Genomic DNA, 15,764 nt, shown 5'->3' on the forward strand with positions numbered 1-15,764 from the left:
GGTGTAGTTATTATTAACTTTAGAATATAATGAGAGGACATGTTGTGTTGAGATACATACAAGTCATAAATGAGGCAGATCTGTAATGGAGGCAAAAGAAACAAAATTTTGGGGGAAGAAACAAAAAGTTGGGCAAAGTATGTCACGCAGTGATTGGTGGAAAGAGTTTTCTTTGCGTTTTTAAGATAGTGCATTTAATAATTTTGCAGTGTACATGAGGAATCAGTGCCCTAGTAGAGGATCTGGTCCAATGGACTGGGAAAGGAAAGCGCTTTTAATGATCAGAAAAATGCACTTCGGATTAATTGTTTCTCATGTAAATGGTAAAGGATTTGATGATTAATATCTGAGGTCTTAAGTCCAAATTTTTATTGATTCACATTTTTAGCTAAATCTATTTTTTTAAAAATAAATGAAGCAAATACTATACTACTTTTTTCTTTAAAAAAATGCTCTTTAGTTAAGCCCAAAAAGGCTTTTAAGATTTTTAAGTTGCGAAGTAAACTACGCGATGAACGCGGAGTGGTGCACCACATGCAAGCAGTAATTTCTCGGGAGATGGACGACGAGAGACAATGCTGAAGAAGGTAAGAATTTTTCCGCGCACGAAGCTATTATGCAGCTGGAGCAGGGACGGGGAATATGCGAGCCCTCCTCCTCTATAGATTGTTCGATTGGATGTTGCTATTTGTGAGCGGCGGGTTAAAACCACCTAACCCAACGATCTCCTGATCCTGGGGCCACTTATTTGACCAATAAACACTTTGGATGAATGATTGAGCTCCTTGAGATTAGAGCTCCTCATTTTCCTACACCATTTTAGCTATACTAATACTACTTTTCGGATTTTTGTGTTTAAGAAGCCTCAAAAGGCCAATTCGTTCTGTTCTTGGGTCTACAAATTAGGGGTCAGAGATTTTTTTTTTTGGATTAAATAATAGTAAATTTTTGTTGTCAAATGTTTATCTATCTTCTACTTTTGCAACAAAAAGTTGCTAAAAGCACTACTCTGTGATAATAGGTCTAATTTTGACCAAATGCTTGGGTACATATTATTATCAGGTTAAATGATGTACTCATCTAAGGGAAAGTAGGGACCTCCAATTATATGTGATGATCATAAGATTCTGTGCAGGAAATTCCGGAGCCCTAATTAAGAAAAGAAAAAAGTGATCTGAGGGATGAGATTTGATATGGGGACATTTTCCTACTCCTCAACCTAGCATGAGGATTAGCCCAAGCATATGATGTGATAGATCACTAATCCTCGCAATCAAAGAGAGGAGGTGGGGAGGGAATTATTTGAGGGGAGGAGAATTATTGGGCTGCATTTAATGTTGTAGCTATCAGAACTTCAAATTTATTCCCCAATAATTTGAGTCTGGGTATCCAGTTCATCAGCTTTATTATTATTTTTGTTTTTTTAGAGAGACTAAAAGAGATTGCAAGCTGTCTGATTTGTTTATTTTTTTTTAGAAATGAACTCCGCTGAAAATGTGATCATGCAATTTCTCCGTGTACTTTATTTTTTTTCTAAAAATTTTGCAGGATAGATTGGATAATTTTAATTAAGAAGGAAAAAAAAAAAAAAAAACGAATTGTAATTTTTTTTTTTTTTTTTTTTTCACTTCCTAGCTGTTCTTTGTGTTTCCCCAGTGGCCCAGTCAATTTCCTTTATAAAATTATAATCCATTAAGGAGTGTTATGGGCCGGGCCCCGAGTTTCTATCTCTTCTGTGGTAATTTAGAGGAGGCCCATTTTGAGGCTAGACCCATTTCAAGGACTGTTATGGGAGGGGCCCATTTTGAGGCCCAATAAGGGAAGGGGCAGTGTTTCCTTTAGCTATTAAATATACTTTCTTTCACGTGACAAATAATAATAAACACAACTGATAAATTCCCTCGATTCCTCAGACTTAAAGCATATATATTTAATTTATTTAAATTCCACATTCAATAGAAATTATTATAATCACCAAAAGAATTGATTGATGTAAAAACTATTTATGTATATATTAAAAGAAAGAATTATTAGGAAGAATCACTCTGTTTGTGACTCACCCACTCTGCTCCCCAATAAGATCCAAACCTACTACAAGAAAAGTGAGCCCCTGAAACAACAAAAAGTAGAAATGAACACCCTGCGCTGATAACAAGCTCCTCGCCGCCGCGGTAAGAAGTAGACACGAGAGCGCCAACTCTTTTCTATACAATCTATTTCTATTCTTATTCTTATTCTTACTCTTATTTGTATTCTTATTCTTTTCTGCTACGTCGCGGGCCACCTCAATATCATACTCCGAAGCGTATTTCTCTGCTTCTGCTTCTGCTTCTGCTTCTACTTTCAGTAGATCAGAATTTGACGACCTGCCGGTCTTTTTAGTGACGACCCATTCGTAGGAGCTGTTCATGCGAAAGAGCCCGGAGACCATGGCACTGAACTTGGTCACGGACATCGTGTTCTCGAATAAGAGATACGGGACAAGGAAAGGAAAAGACTTGGGCGCAGGGAGGATGTTGAGAAGGGACATGAATATGGGCACGTAGCAGATGACCCATATCGGTAGCTTGGCTTCGGGGATGAACATTGTGAGTGGGAGGATGATGCAGAAGAGTGTGAATGAGTAGAAGGGGAGTATCAGCTTCCTCAGGAGGAAGAATAGGAATATCAGGTTCAGCTTCTTCCATCTTGATATCTCCTGCTACATATCACAAGCTATGCATTAGCAAACTTAAAAACTTTTTTAAGTTTTTAATGATCATAGGTGTGATTCACCCCTTCTTGGCATAGAAAACTATTAGCACTTGGTGGGCTCGATTTGAGCTCAAACACAACGGTATAGAGTGAGCAAGATGTGAACTTGATCAGGAACCAAACCTTAGAGGCTACAATGCTGGGAAGGCACAGCCTGAAAAGCTGCATGGGGCCGGAATGCCATCGATGTTGCTGCTTCTTGTAGGCCTCATATGACTCCGGAAGTTCGCAGAGTACCTAACAAAAATGCACCTTATTTCGTTTCTCAGCGTATAAAAGTATACGTAAATTTGATTTGAAACGAAGATACGAATTTCTTGCTATCTCTACCTTGACATCATTGAGGAACATGAATTTCCACCCTCTGAGATGCGCACGGACCGCAATGTCCATGTCCTCGACGGTCGTTCTCTCGAGCCAACCGCCGGAGTCCTCGAGGGCTTCGATCCTCCACACTCCGGCCGTCCCGTTGAACCCGAAGAAGCTGAGGAAGACGCCATTGACCTGCTGCTCCACCTCGAAGTGAAAGGCGAGGTTGATGTTCTGAAGCCGCGTTAGCAAGTTCTCATCTTTGTTCACAAAAGACCATCTAGCTTGTACAAGAGCCAGATCAGGCTTGTCCTGCAACAAGAAAAGATTGCTGGAGGGTACCTCTAGCCGAAAATGAACTCATCTTGTACGAATATGTGCGTAATTTTCGGTACCTTGAAATGTGGTACAGTGAGCTTAAGGAAATCAGCGTTTGGCTGGAAATCAGCATCGAAAATGGCGACGAATTCGTAGTCCTTGACATAGTCGCAAGCCATAGCGGAATTGAGGTTTCCGGCTTTATACCCTGTTCTGAAGTACCTATGCCTGTAGATTATGTTCACCCCTTTCTCGCTCCATTTCGAGACTTCGTTTCTGATAAGAAATTGAACACTTTTCGCATCAGAATCGTCTAAGACCTGAATTAATAGTCGGTCCCTCGGCCAATCTAAGTTGCAAACAGCAGCTATGGATTGCTCATACACCTGTAAGAACATTAAATGAGTTAATATTAAAAATGAAATACGCAGTCGACAAGCACGCGGGGCACTTTCGCTGTATCATTGGTATCATCTGGTAGCAGAATCATTAGCCCTGTTTGATATAACTTTTCTGTAGTTTATTACCTATGATTAGCAATATAACGCGGTCAGATGTGTCCTTTAAAAAGTGTTTAATCACTAATCATCAGGAAAAACACAACACTGTGCGCAAAAAATGCAAAAATCATCGCAAACTAAGTAGAATTTTAGTTTCTTTTACCTCCCTCTCATTGCACATGGGTATCTGAACTAGCACCATGGGGTAGGAAGAAGAATCCTCTCCATCTAACACATCTTCTTCGGACAATCTCGGCTCGAGCTTCTTATACTTGGTCCAGAAACACCCAAAACACTGAATAAACCGATCTAGCGATTGAATGAGAAAAAGAATGACGCAGAATCTCGAGAGATACATAACAAACGGAGCAACGTAGTTCGCCCTAAAGGAGAGCCAACTCAAATAAGTCCAATGCGCGAAATTGCTAACTTCGGAAGGTTGTATGACATGTAAGTTCCATTCATTCATGTGTGCATAGATTTCCAGTAGCAGTATGAGCACAGTAAGGGTGAGAAAAGTTCTTAGAAAGATAAGCAGTTTGCCGCTTCGCTGCGGCTCCTTCGATCTGTTGTTGAATAAGAACATGCGTTTCTTCGCGGCTACGAGAAACTTAGAAGATGATTTAAGTGACCAGGAGAGGAAGGAGAGAGCCATCTGAGCTTTGAGTAGGAGCAGCCATATCCACTGCTTTGTGTTCTTGGATCTCTCCTTGTCGGAGAACGGCGAAGGAACTGAGCCATCGATTTCTACTACGGATAACTTGTTGGGGTTCTCCATTGTCACTACTAAAGATACTGGAGCCATCTTCTACTCTACTTCCCAAGCCACTGCTGCATTATAGATAAAGAAAAAATTGGAATATATTTTTAAGGATACAAGGAAATTATTACAAAATTGTTGCAAATAACTGTAAAACAGAGTATATAGTAAACCTCTGAAAGTTGACAAAACAGTAACTGAGTGTATGTTGAAGAGAGAAGAACCTCAAAACCAAGATGCCACACAATGTGTGTGTGTGTGTGTGTGTGTGTGTGTGTGAGAGAGAGAGAGAGAGAGAGAGAGAGAGAGTTTAGTTTCCAGAGTAGAGTGGAGAGGATGTTGGTAGGTTTTACATTTTTATATCATGGGGATTAAAATATATTCCTTGTATCATTTAAGAAGCAAACAAAGCATCCAAGCATACCAGCACAATACAACCACGAATTTTAAGTGTTGCCATTTAAATCAGTGCAATGTATATACTAACAACATTTGAATTCTTATATTAATTTAGAATTTGTAAAACTTAGGAAAAAATAATAATAAGGAAAAACTATGGCTTTCCAACCAACTTTTCTCTTTAATACTTTATGCTTCAATAAAAATAGCACCATCATCTAAGTACTAAAAGATTTTGACTTCGTTATAAATAGACAAATAAAAGAGACATGTTTTGATCAAACTTTTCTTTTTTTTAGAGAGAATTAAAGATCAGTATGATTCGTTTTTTTTTTCTCAAATAAATTTAACTGAAAATGTGAAAAAAAACATCAACCTGCATTCTAATTAAGCTTGACCAAACATTAAGCCTCCGTTTGGTTCGGGGTTAAGGAAAAAGTAGCTATTCCAGAGATAGAGTTAAGTTCAGAGTTAAAGTGGAGTTAAAATTTTTTTGTGTTTTGTTGGGGTTGGAGTTAGTCTAGAATAATAAAAAATAGTGTTTGGTTGGAGTAGATGGAATAAGAAGATAATGATTGATAAAGAAAGATAATGATTGGTTAGAGTAGGTGTGATAAGAAAAATAGTGGATAGAAAATAGTGTTTGGTTGAAGTTTGGTAGGGTTAGGTGGGATTAACTAACTCAGGATAATTTATTTGAGGTGGGATTAGCTAACTTCACCCATTTTTTGGGGTGTTTGGGAATAAAATGGAGATTAAGGAGTTATTCCACCCCTTAATCCCCAACCAAACAAGGGCTTAAAGGATATAGCTATTTTCTCTCAGTTTTGTGTACCACGTGCCACATAGTTTACTTATTAAATAATGAAAAAAATATATATGACTAGGGAATTTTCCTTGAAACGCCACTTCAGTTAGAACTTCACATCTCGAAACTGCTCTTGATAGTTCAATTATATTTTTCTATTTTAATTCAACTTCTGTTGGTACGTAGCATTTTCTCATCTACTTTTCTAGTGACTAGTGAGGATTAAGAAATAATTTTCCAACAACTGCTATACCCACCGACAAATAAACTAATTAAACGGGTTGACTTTTTTTAAAATGTAGGTTTATATTTCAAATGAAGGAATACTTTGATTATTCTCACAAAGGAAAAGTTGGATATTATAATGGGAGTAATAATAGCTTTGTTTAATTATTCATATGATTCAATACATGTTAAGTAATATAGCTTTGGGCTTTTTTTGCAAATAGCCCCCTTACAAAAAAAATTTTTAAATTTGGCCCTGTCAAAAATTTATTTGCAAAAATGGTCCTGGCCCCGCCACGCAAGCGCCACGTCAGCGCCACGCGGGCGGGGCTGGGCCAGATGGTTAAGTTGAATACGGTGAACCATTCACCGTGTTCAATACAAAGTTTTTGTATTGGACACGGTAAATGATTCACCGTGTCCAATACAAAATAGCTATTTGTATTGGACACGGTGAACCATTCACCGTGTCCAATACAAATAATTAGACACGGTGAATGATTCACCGTGTCCAATACAAATACCCCAATACAAATAATTAGACACGGCTAAGTTGGAGGTATTTGTATTAGACACGGCGGTGAATGGTTCACCGTGTTCAACTTAAACATCTGGGCCCGCCTTGCCCGCGTGGCGCTGATATGGCGCTGGCGTGGCAGGGGTAGGACCATTTTTGCAAATAATTTTTAAACGGAGCTATTTTTACAAATAAAATTTGTCAGGGGGCTATTTGCAAAAAAAGCCCTATAGCTTTTGTATTCTCCATGTGCAACGGTCGTTGCGAATGGATTGTACACCTAACAAACCGAAACGAGACACATCCATGAAAGGAGAACGTAATAATAAATGCATTTGGATCGTTTAATTACGATAGGGCAGGGGAAAAAAGATTAAAATATGTTAGAGCTCTTTGAACTTTAGTTTGATGACACTTGGATTTTTTTTTTTTTTTTTGAGTATATTTTAAGAACGGAATAATTTCTTATAATATAGAGGGAATAATATCGAGGCCCAATACTTATGAGAATTAAGGCCTCGAATTTTTGGGCCTAAGGCCCAACTCGAGCTTATTCCCCGGTGCCCCATATAGTTACAATAAAATCCAACCGGGCCCGACCTGGCCCGGCTCACACTAAAATAGGCCCCACTCAGGTAATTTAAACCGATCTATTGTGGCCCATTACCAGTATTAAAGTGAAATCATAGTATTATAAACACTAGTGACTCATACACAATAGGGGCGGCCGTTTCGCATACCAATTACTCTCTTCAATTTTTGGGTTTCATTTTAAGATTATAATCCTACAACTCACGTGATCCAAAAGCCTATTTTTCTTTTTTTACTACTTGTTTTATCGTTTTTGTAACTAAAAATAAAAAGGATATTTGTAGACCCTACAACTATTGGACGAGGAATTATTATAAAAATTACGATCCTTGCAGACCAAGTTTTTTTGTTATTATTTAAAAATACTCATTCAGAAAGCAAATAAAACTGAATAAAGAGCTCTAAACTAATAGCATGGAAGAGATAGGAAATCCACCAATACCATTCATGATTCGTAACAACATCATCGAGAAACTACAGCTCATTAGGCGACTATTGCTATTATGGGCACAACCCACCACCCCCGCCACAGCCATTTCCTCACCAAAAAGCTCATCACTTGGGCTCTCTATGCTCTCATCCCCTTAGCCCTCCTCCATTTCTACCTCTTCCCCCTCTTCTCCCCCCATCACCCATCCCCATCTCCTCATCATTCCCAAAACTCCACCCATACGATCTCCTCTTCCCACCAAGGTCTATATATTTATATATATGCATTGGCATTACTGTCCATCACACTCTATTAGATGGCCATTAATTGTTAATTTTCTCTGAGAATTAATTTGCTTCCTGCTGCGCGCCGAGTAACAGCAACAGGTGCTGCGAGAACCGATGAGTTCGGATTAATCCGGAGGAGGCAGCGGTGCGACTACGCGGAGGGGCGATGGGTTCGGGACGCGGCGGAGCCGCTGTACAACGGCACGAGCTGCCGCACCATCAAGGACAGCCGGAACTGCATGGCGCACGGCCGCCCCGACACCGGCTATCTGTACTGGCGCTGGAAGCCGAAGCACTGCACCCTCCCGCCGTTCGACCCCGCGTCATTTCTTACACTACTGAAGAACACGTGCGTGCTAAGTGAACGACCGCTAGCTCTTTTCCTGTTATAAAAGCTTATTTACAAATTAGTTATCATTATAGAGAGAATGATGATGTGTTCTCAATTGATGATATTTATATGGGCAGGCACTTAGCGATGATCGGCGACTCCTTGGCGCGGAACCAACTGGAGTCGCTGCTCTGCCTCCTCGCCACCTCGTCGCGCCCCGAGCTCGTCTACAGCGACGGCGAGGTCGACAAGTTCCCGCGGTGGGTCTTCCTCGAGTACAACGCCACCGTGTCGGCGTTCTGGTCGCCGTTTCTTGTTAGAGGCGTCGAGAGAACCGGCGCGGCAGGGCAGACTCACAACGTGCTGTACCTCGACTCCGCCGACGCGCGGTGGGCGTCGGAATTGGATAAGATGGACACGGTGCTGTTCTGTGTCGGGCACTGGTTCGTGTACCCGTCCGTGTACTACGAGGGCGATGCCGTGCTGGGCACCCACCATTTCCCGGAACTCAATCACACCGAGATCGGATTCTTCGCCGCGTTCCGGATGGCGATCCGGAGGGCTCTTCGAGAGGTCGTGGACGCGCAGAACCGCAGCGGCGGCGGTGCCGAGAAGGAGAAGTTGGTGGTGGTGACGACGTTCCCGCCGGCGCACTTCGAGGGGGAGTGGGACAAGGCCGGAGCCTGCCCGAAGAAGGAGCCGTTCGGAGAAGGGGAGAAGGAGATGGACTACACGGACAAGGAGATGCGGAAAATTGAGGTGGAGGAGGTGGCGGCGGCGTCGGCGGCGGTGGCGGAGAGGGGTGCAATGCTGAAAATCAAGGTGCTGGACGTGACAGAGTTGGCCTGGATGCGCCCGGACGGGCACCCGGGCCCGTACATGCATCCGAATCCATTCGCCGAGGGGCCGAAGAAAAGGGTGCAGAACGATTGCGTGCACTGGTGCCTGCCTGGGCCGGTTGATGCGTGGAACGAGATATTGCTCGAAAGGATGAAGAAATGGAAAGAAGAGTAAGAATTATTAAACGGGAAATTTTTTCATTGCATTTTTATGTTTTTTTTGGGGTGTTCCTCCTTTGCTTCGTTTTGCTTTTAATTTAGAATTATTATTTGTTGAGAGGGATAGAGTTTGGGATGCATGCTTCATGAGGGTTGACAGGGAAAGATTGAGGAATTATCATGCAGGCCTCTGTTGAAAGGTGAATTTAATTATTTGGGTCAAAAGGAGAAGGTCATTAATTTTGCTTTTCGAGCTATGCGTTGAGGTTATTTGAGATGAGCAGTTATTATTATTATTATTAAGAAGAGGAGGGAGAGAAAAAAATTGATATGATTTAGAGTTATATAATTTAATTTAGTCGACTAAATGTTGATGAATCGAAACATTTAGTCAATTAAATTTTTTTTGTGGTACTAAATTGTGTAATTTCAAAAGTTAGAACTAGATATTACAGCAAATTAAATTTGAGGACTAAAGTGTCACCGGATAGATAGTTTAAGGACCAAATGTGTAATTTACCCTCTGTTTTTTTAGGTAAAGATGTACAGAACTAACTTGGACTACTGTCCATTTGATTTAGCTACTCAATTTTTTAAAATTTTAATTTTATTATCTAAATTTTTAATTTATTTAATTTAAGTCAATCAATGATATTTTAATTTTAAAATTTGAATGCGATGTTTATTTTTACAAGCCTAGTTAATATACTTTATACAATTTTCGCAACCATAAATACATTAAAATAAGTAATTAGCTTATATTTTAAATTGTAAGATTAAGCAGTAAAATCAAAATTTTGAAATATTGAATAGCTAAATCAAAATATTTCATAGCTCATAAAAATTTTGTGCGTATTTAAATTTTTTTTATTATGAGTTGGTCTCGTGATATTTATTAGGCGTTCTCATGTTAGAAGCTGTTTGGCAGAGATGGAGAGTTTCGTTGTGTTTTCCAGTGTGTGACCTTCAAAGGCAGCAGCAGAGTGCTAAATTGTGGTTCTAATTTTCTACGAAAACAAAAGGGATCTTGCACCATCAGCCAAAATCAATTTGAATACAACAGAGTATTCATTTTGGATTATTTTGTATCTAATTCCTCAGATGCAAGTCGTTTTTCTTTCTGAATTTAGGGTATGTTTGTTTCATCGAAACTGGACTTTGGGTTGAACTGGAGCTCGGTGAAAACTACTTCTTTCCCGCTGTTTGTTTCGTGATTATGGAAGTTAAATTAAGGCCTAGAGCCCAATACAGGGAGTCCCTAGTTACAATAGCAAATACTTGGGCCTGTGGCCCAACTCGACCTTATTCCTGGGTGCACTGTTTAGTAAGAAAGCCAATCTGGCCCGGCCTACGGAACAAAAGGCCCAAATCACGTAATTTAAACCAATCTATATTTTACGGCCCAAATCATAGTATTGTTATTAACATTAGTGGTTCAATTACATAATAGTGGTGACCTTTTCGCATAGTAATACTTTTATTTCATTTTTTAGATAATAATAATCCGACAACTTACCTGATCCAAAAAGTCTATTTTTCCAGTTTGGGTTATCATTTTTGTATGTGACTAAAAATAAAAAAGAGGATAGTTAATCTTACAATTATTGGGTGAAGAATTATAAAAATTAGAATCCTTTTGATTGCAGACTTAGTAATTTTTAACTTAAAAATGCTTGTTCAAAAAGCAAATAAAATTGAATTAAGAGTTCCAAACTAGTAGGATTTGGATAAAGAGATGGGAAGTTGGTGCATACGAGGGAAGAGAAGGAAAACACAGGCATCACGTGCTAAGGACCACCGACACAACTTCATGTCTCTCTTCTTTTCTTTTTTCATTTTTTTGGTCCGTTCTGTTTTGTCATGGTCCTTTTGACTCATAATAACAATCATGCTCTCCTACTAGCCCACCTTGAAGATTCTCCTCCTATGAGGCTATAATCCCTCCCCACCACTAGGATCCATCCCATCCCTCCCTCCCTCCGCAGTCCCAGCCGAAGAAACCCAGAACAATCTCCTCAACAAACTACAGCTAATTAATCAGTCCACCGATCAATCTACAGTTATTATGGGCATAACCCACAACCCCCACCACAACCATTTCCCCACCAAGAAACTCATCACTTGGGCTCTCTATGCCCTCATCCCCTTAGCCCTCCTCCATTTCTACCTCTTCCCCCTCTCCTTCCCCCACCGCCAATCCCCATCTCCCCCTCATTCCCAAACCCCCGTCCACACAATCTCCTCCTCCCATCAAGGTCTATAAATAAATAAATAAATAAATATCGACATTAATTAATTTCCATCGCGTTCATTTTCTCTAATAATTATTTTGATTCCTGCTGCCGAGCAACAGCAACAGGTGAGCGGAGGCTGCGGTGCGACTACGGGGAGGGGCGATGGGTTCGGGACGCGGCGGGGCCGCTGTACAACGGCACGAGGTGCGGCACCATCAAGGACGGCCAGAACTGCATGGCGCACGGCCGCCCCGACACCGGCTATCTGCACTGGCGCTGGGAGCCGAAGCGCTGCGCCCTCCCGCGGTTCGACCCCGCGTCATTTCTTACGCTGCTGAAGGGCAGGCACCTGGCGATGGTCGGCGACTCCATGGCGCGGAACCAAATGGAGTCGCTGCTCTGCCTCCTCGCCACCGCGTCGCGCCCCGAGCTCGTCTACCGCGACGGCGACGAGAACAAGTTCCGGCGGTGGGTCTTCCGCGAGCACAACGCCACCGTGTCGGTCTTCTGGTCGCCGTTTCTCGTCCGAGGCGTCGAGAAATCGGCGGCGGCGGCGGCGGCGGCGGGGCTGGACCACAACGAGCTGCACCTCGACTCGGCCGACGCGCGGTGGGCGTCGGAGTTGGATAGGATGGACGCGGTGCTGTTCTCCGTCGGGCACTGGTTCCTGCACCCGGCCGTGTACTACGAGGGCGACGCCCTGCTGGGCTGCCACCACTGCCCGGGGCTCAACCACACCGAGATCGGATTCTTCGGCGTGTTCCGGAAGGCGATTCGGAGGGCTCTTCGGGAGGTCGTGGACGCAGAGAAGGAGAAGCTCGTGGTGGTGACGACGTTCTCGCCGGCGCACTTCGAGGGGGAGTGGGACAAGGCCGGGGCGTGCCCGAAGAAGGAGCCGTTCGGAGAAGGGGAGAGGGAGATGGAGTACACGGACAAGGAGATGCGGAAAATTGAGCTGGAGGAGGCGGCTGCGGCGGCGGCGGAGGCCATGGCGAAGGGTGGAAGGGTGAAAATAGAGGCGTTGGACGTGACGGAGTTGGCCCTGATGCGGCCCGACGGGCACCCGGGCCCGTACATGTATCCGAATCCGTTCGCCGAGGGGCCGAAGGAGAGGGTGCAGAACGATTGCGTGCACTGGTGCCTGCCCGGGCCGATCGATGCATGGAACGAGATATTGCTCGATATGATGAAGAGATGGAAAGAAGAGTGAGAATTATTGAACGGAAAATTTTGTTGTGTGTATCAATGTTTTTCTTTTCTTTTCTTTTCTTTCTTTTCTTTTTTTTTTTCTCCTTTGTTTGATTTTGTTTTTAGTTTAGGATACTGTCGAGAGGGATAAAGAGGTTGGTATGTTTCATGAGGGTTGATAGGGAAAGATTGAGGAAATCTAGCAACGTTGAAAGTTGGGAACAGGTGAAATCTGTAGGTTCCTCTTGGAAAGTGAATTTATTCGTACCAAAATGGAGAAGGTCATTAATTTTTGTTCTCGAGCTATGTGTTGAGAGTTTTTATTAACCCCGAGTTTTTGAGAGTTTAGGAAGAAAAAGAATGAGAAGGGAAAGGTTGAGAGATTTAGTAAAGCCTCACGCTTGGTGGGGCTTCAGGCAGAAAACAGTCCATAGATTACAAATGTTATACTTACCTCACATTATCAGTAATAAACTAATCATTTCTTTTTTTTGAGAGAGAGAGAACTACGACAAAAATATTTTTCTATTAATCATGATGAATAGGTGAGCCTAAGGAGAACAATTTCATTGGTAGGGAATACCACATCAATTATGTGTATTATAGATTTTTTTTCTCAGGCAGATAGTAATAAAGTAATAACAATAATTTTCGGCCTGCATTTTCTTTTGCGGTGACTAAATGTGTCAAAAATTTTGAAAATATTTTAGATCAACAATTTGATTTCGTCTCCATGAGATCTTTAACAAATAATGTTACTAAGAATTTGCACCAAAGCAATTTTATTTAACAATAACATAATAATATAATAATTTGTATTATATTAAAATAATATTAGAGATTTACTTCTGTAATTTTCTTTTATTGAAAGGAAAAAATAATTATATAAAATAACTTATTTGCTCAGAGGTGGGCAGCTGGAAGACACCCAACACAATGAAAAACTCTACTTGTTTAAAGTTTAATCTAAGTTAATTAATTAATGCTTGGAGTGGGTAAATAACTTGCCCACCTGGTAGTCCTGGGAGAGCAATTTAGGGATGTGCTTTAATGAAGTACTTAAAATATATCAAATTTCTACAAAAGTTACAAATTTAAGCATATACTTAAATTTCTTCCTCTCAGTTAAACAAATTTTAAATTTGTTTATTATATTGGACCTCTAGGAAAAGTGCTATAACCAATTAAATTGGAGTTTTTTTTTTTTTTTTTTGAGAAATAGATAGCAAGCTATCTGTTTCATTCATTAGGTAAAATGAACTAAGCGTACAATATGAAGACAGCCAGGGCCTCCCAGAGAACAGGCGAAAAGAGATAAACAAAACAAAAGAGAAAAAAAAGGGGGGTGTTAGTAAGGAGAGGAGGGATTGGAGCTGAAGCCCAATCGTCACGTCACCGTAAAGAGTTCCAGTCGTTTAGCAAAAGTTTGACACGTTCGAGAGACCGGGTAACGTTGTGCGTAATTCCGCAAAAAATGACGTTATTTTTGTCTGTCCAGATCACCCACCAAGTCGCAGCCAAGAGGATCAGACCTTGCGTCCTCGAGGAGTGAACCGGGATGCCGCACGATCCGTTCCAAAGAGTGTTGACGTGACGTCCAATATAGCTAGAGAACAATAGTTTTAACAGTACACGTCCAATATAGCTAAAAAAAGTTGTTTAATAAGCCAACCAAATAAAGAAGCAAGTCCTACCAGTACTTCAAATGTGATATTTTACCAAAATTAAAACAAACCAAATTTATTAAATTTTATCACTAATTATATTACTAATATAAAATTTAACTTTACTAATAAAATCATCTCTTAACCAAGGCCTCAAGATTACTGATTTTTTCTAAGAGAAAAAGATAGCAAACTATCTGTTTCCTTTATTTTTTTTTAAATCGAACTCAACTAGCCATATAAAATAAGTAAGCTTCAAAATTAAAATTTTGAGTGTTAATCACCAAGTTTTAAGCCCAGAGTATTAGAATGTTTAGGGCCTGTTTGGTTTAAAGTAAAACTATGAAAAAAAAAAATTTCGGTGGAAAAAANATTATATAGAAAAGAAAGAGAGGGGGGAGAGAGAGAGGTCCACCGGCGGTCCTTGCCCTTCCAAACGCCGCGATTTTTGGGCGTCTAGTTTCGAGCGAAAAACGAAAACGACACTTTTCCTCACAATGCGTAAAAGAAATTTTTCGAAAATTTTTTTTGTGAGCAAACAAACTGCGGAAAGTTATTTTCCACCGAAAAATTTTTTCAAGATGATTTTTTTTTTTTTAGAGATAGATAGTATACTACCGCTTAATTTATTTTATTTACAAATAAACTTAAATAGAAATATGAATTAATTAGAATTTGAACTTAAAATTTTAGATACCAATCATCAAGCACTTTGCGTAGGACGAAACAAACGCACCCTTAAGCTCCGTTTGGATACCTCTAAAAACGTAGCATAGTTAAACTATGCTACGCCGGTAGAAAAATAATTCTATGAAGCATTTGGAAGAAAAAAAAAATAACGTAATTTTTGGAGTATAGTTATACTATACTCCAAAAAATAGAGTAAATTTACAATCCACTTTAACCAAAGGAAAAAAATTTCATCATTTTGAGCTCCCAAAGATGTATCAATTTCTAAATTTTAAATTTCAGCATAAAATTTTAAATTTCAAAATTTAAAATTTTAAAATTCAATTTTAATTTTGATTTCAAATTTCAAATTTCAAATTTTAAATTTCAAATTTCAAATTTCAAAAAGTTCAAATATCAAATTTCAAATTTCAACTTTCAAATTTCAAATTTCAAATTTTAAATTTTAAATTTTAAATTTCAAAAAGTTCAAATATCAAATTTCAAATTTCAACTTTCAAATTTCAACTTTCAAATTTTAAATTTCAAATTTCAAAAAGTTTAAATTTCAAACTTCAAACTTCAAACTTCAAACTTCAAATTTCAAATTTCAAATTTCAAATTTCAAATTTCAAATTTCAAAAAGTTCAAACTTCAAATTTCATCTTTCAAATTTCAACTTTCAAATTTCAAATTTCAAAAAGTTCAAATTTCAACTTTCAAATTTCAAATTTCAAAAAGTTCAAATTTCATATTTCATATTTCAAATTTCAAATTTCAAA

General features: G+C 39.8%; 3 protein-coding genes across 4 annotated transcripts; 2 read left to right on the forward strand and 1 right to left on the reverse strand.

Annotated features, from left to right (window-relative positions):
* LOC109726969 (xyloglucan glycosyltransferase 4-like) lies at positions 1,962–5,188 on the reverse strand. Of its 2 annotated transcripts, none has more exons than XM_020256809.1 (6): positions 4,815–5,188; positions 4,045–4,709; positions 3,459–3,767; positions 3,085–3,375; positions 2,878–2,991; positions 1,962–2,698 (listed from the first exon to the last, which is right to left on the reverse strand). In XM_020256809.1, the coding sequence occupies exons 2-6, from the start codon at positions 4,684–4,686 to the stop codon at positions 2,057–2,059; spliced, it is 1,998 nt and encodes a 665-aa protein (XP_020112398.1). In that variant the 5' UTR covers positions 4,687–4,709; positions 4,815–5,188; the 3' UTR covers positions 1,962–2,056. The 2 variants fall into 2 exon arrangements, with proteins under 2 accessions (XP_020112398.1, XP_020112391.1); XM_020256802.1 differs by having other exon boundaries at positions 4,045–4,712; positions 4,815–5,187.
* Positions 7,685–9,456, forward strand: LOC109728132 (protein ALTERED XYLOGLUCAN 4-like). The gene is made up of 3 exons (XM_020258467.1): positions 7,685–7,874; positions 7,992–8,247; positions 8,367–9,456. The coding sequence occupies exons 1-3, from the start codon at positions 7,685–7,687 to the stop codon at positions 9,241–9,243; spliced, it is 1,323 nt and encodes a 440-aa protein (XP_020114056.1). The 3' UTR covers positions 9,244–9,456.
* Positions 11,091–12,955, forward strand: LOC109725445 (protein ALTERED XYLOGLUCAN 4-like). Its single transcript, XM_020254636.1, has 2 exons — positions 11,091–11,482; positions 11,581–12,955. Exons 1-2 carry the CDS (start codon positions 11,293–11,295, stop codon positions 12,669–12,671), a joined length of 1,281 nt encoding a protein of 426 aa, XP_020110225.1. The 5' UTR covers positions 11,091–11,292; the 3' UTR covers positions 12,672–12,955.

This window comes from Ananas comosus, linkage group 2 (genome assembly GCF_001540865.1).
Source record: "Ananas comosus cultivar F153 linkage group 2, ASM154086v1, whole genome shotgun sequence".
Lineage (NCBI taxonomy): Eukaryota > Viridiplantae > Streptophyta > Magnoliopsida > Poales > Bromeliaceae > Ananas > Ananas comosus.

What these genes read in the sequence shown, in the direction of transcription:
- LOC109728132 (XM_020258467.1), top strand. Translation starts at nt 7,685, where the DNA reads ATGGGCACAACCCACCACCCCCGCCACAGCCATTTCCTCACCAAAAAG. An exon ending in GATCTCCTCTTCCCACCAAG is followed by an intron (nt 7,875 to 7,991) that starts GTCTATATATTT and finishes GCCGAGTAACAG; the next exon opens with CAACAGGTGCTGCGAGAACC. An exon ending in CTTACACTACTGAAGAACAC is followed by an intron (nt 8,248 to 8,366) that starts GTGCGTGCTAAG and finishes TTATATGGGCAG; the next exon opens with GCACTTAGCGATGATCGGCG.
- LOC109726969 (XM_020256809.1), bottom strand. Translation starts at nt 4,686, where the DNA reads ATGGCTCCAGTATCTTTAGTAGTGACAATGGAGAACCCCAACAAGTTA. An exon ending in CCATGTGCAATGAGAGGGAG is followed by an intron (nt 3,768 to 4,044) that starts GTAAAAGAAACT and finishes ATGTTCTTACAG; the next exon opens with GTGTATGAGCAATCCATAGC. An exon ending in TCACTGTACCACATTTCAAG is followed by an intron (nt 3,376 to 3,458) that starts GTACCGAAAATT and finishes TTCTTGTTGCAG; the next exon opens with GACAAGCCTGATCTGGCTCT.
- LOC109725445 (XM_020254636.1), top strand. Translation starts at nt 11,293, where the DNA reads ATGGGCATAACCCACAACCCCCACCACAACCATTTCCCCACCAAGAAA. An exon ending in AATCTCCTCCTCCCATCAAG is followed by an intron (nt 11,483 to 11,580) that starts GTCTATAAATAA and finishes GCCGAGCAACAG; the next exon opens with CAACAGGTGAGCGGAGGCTG.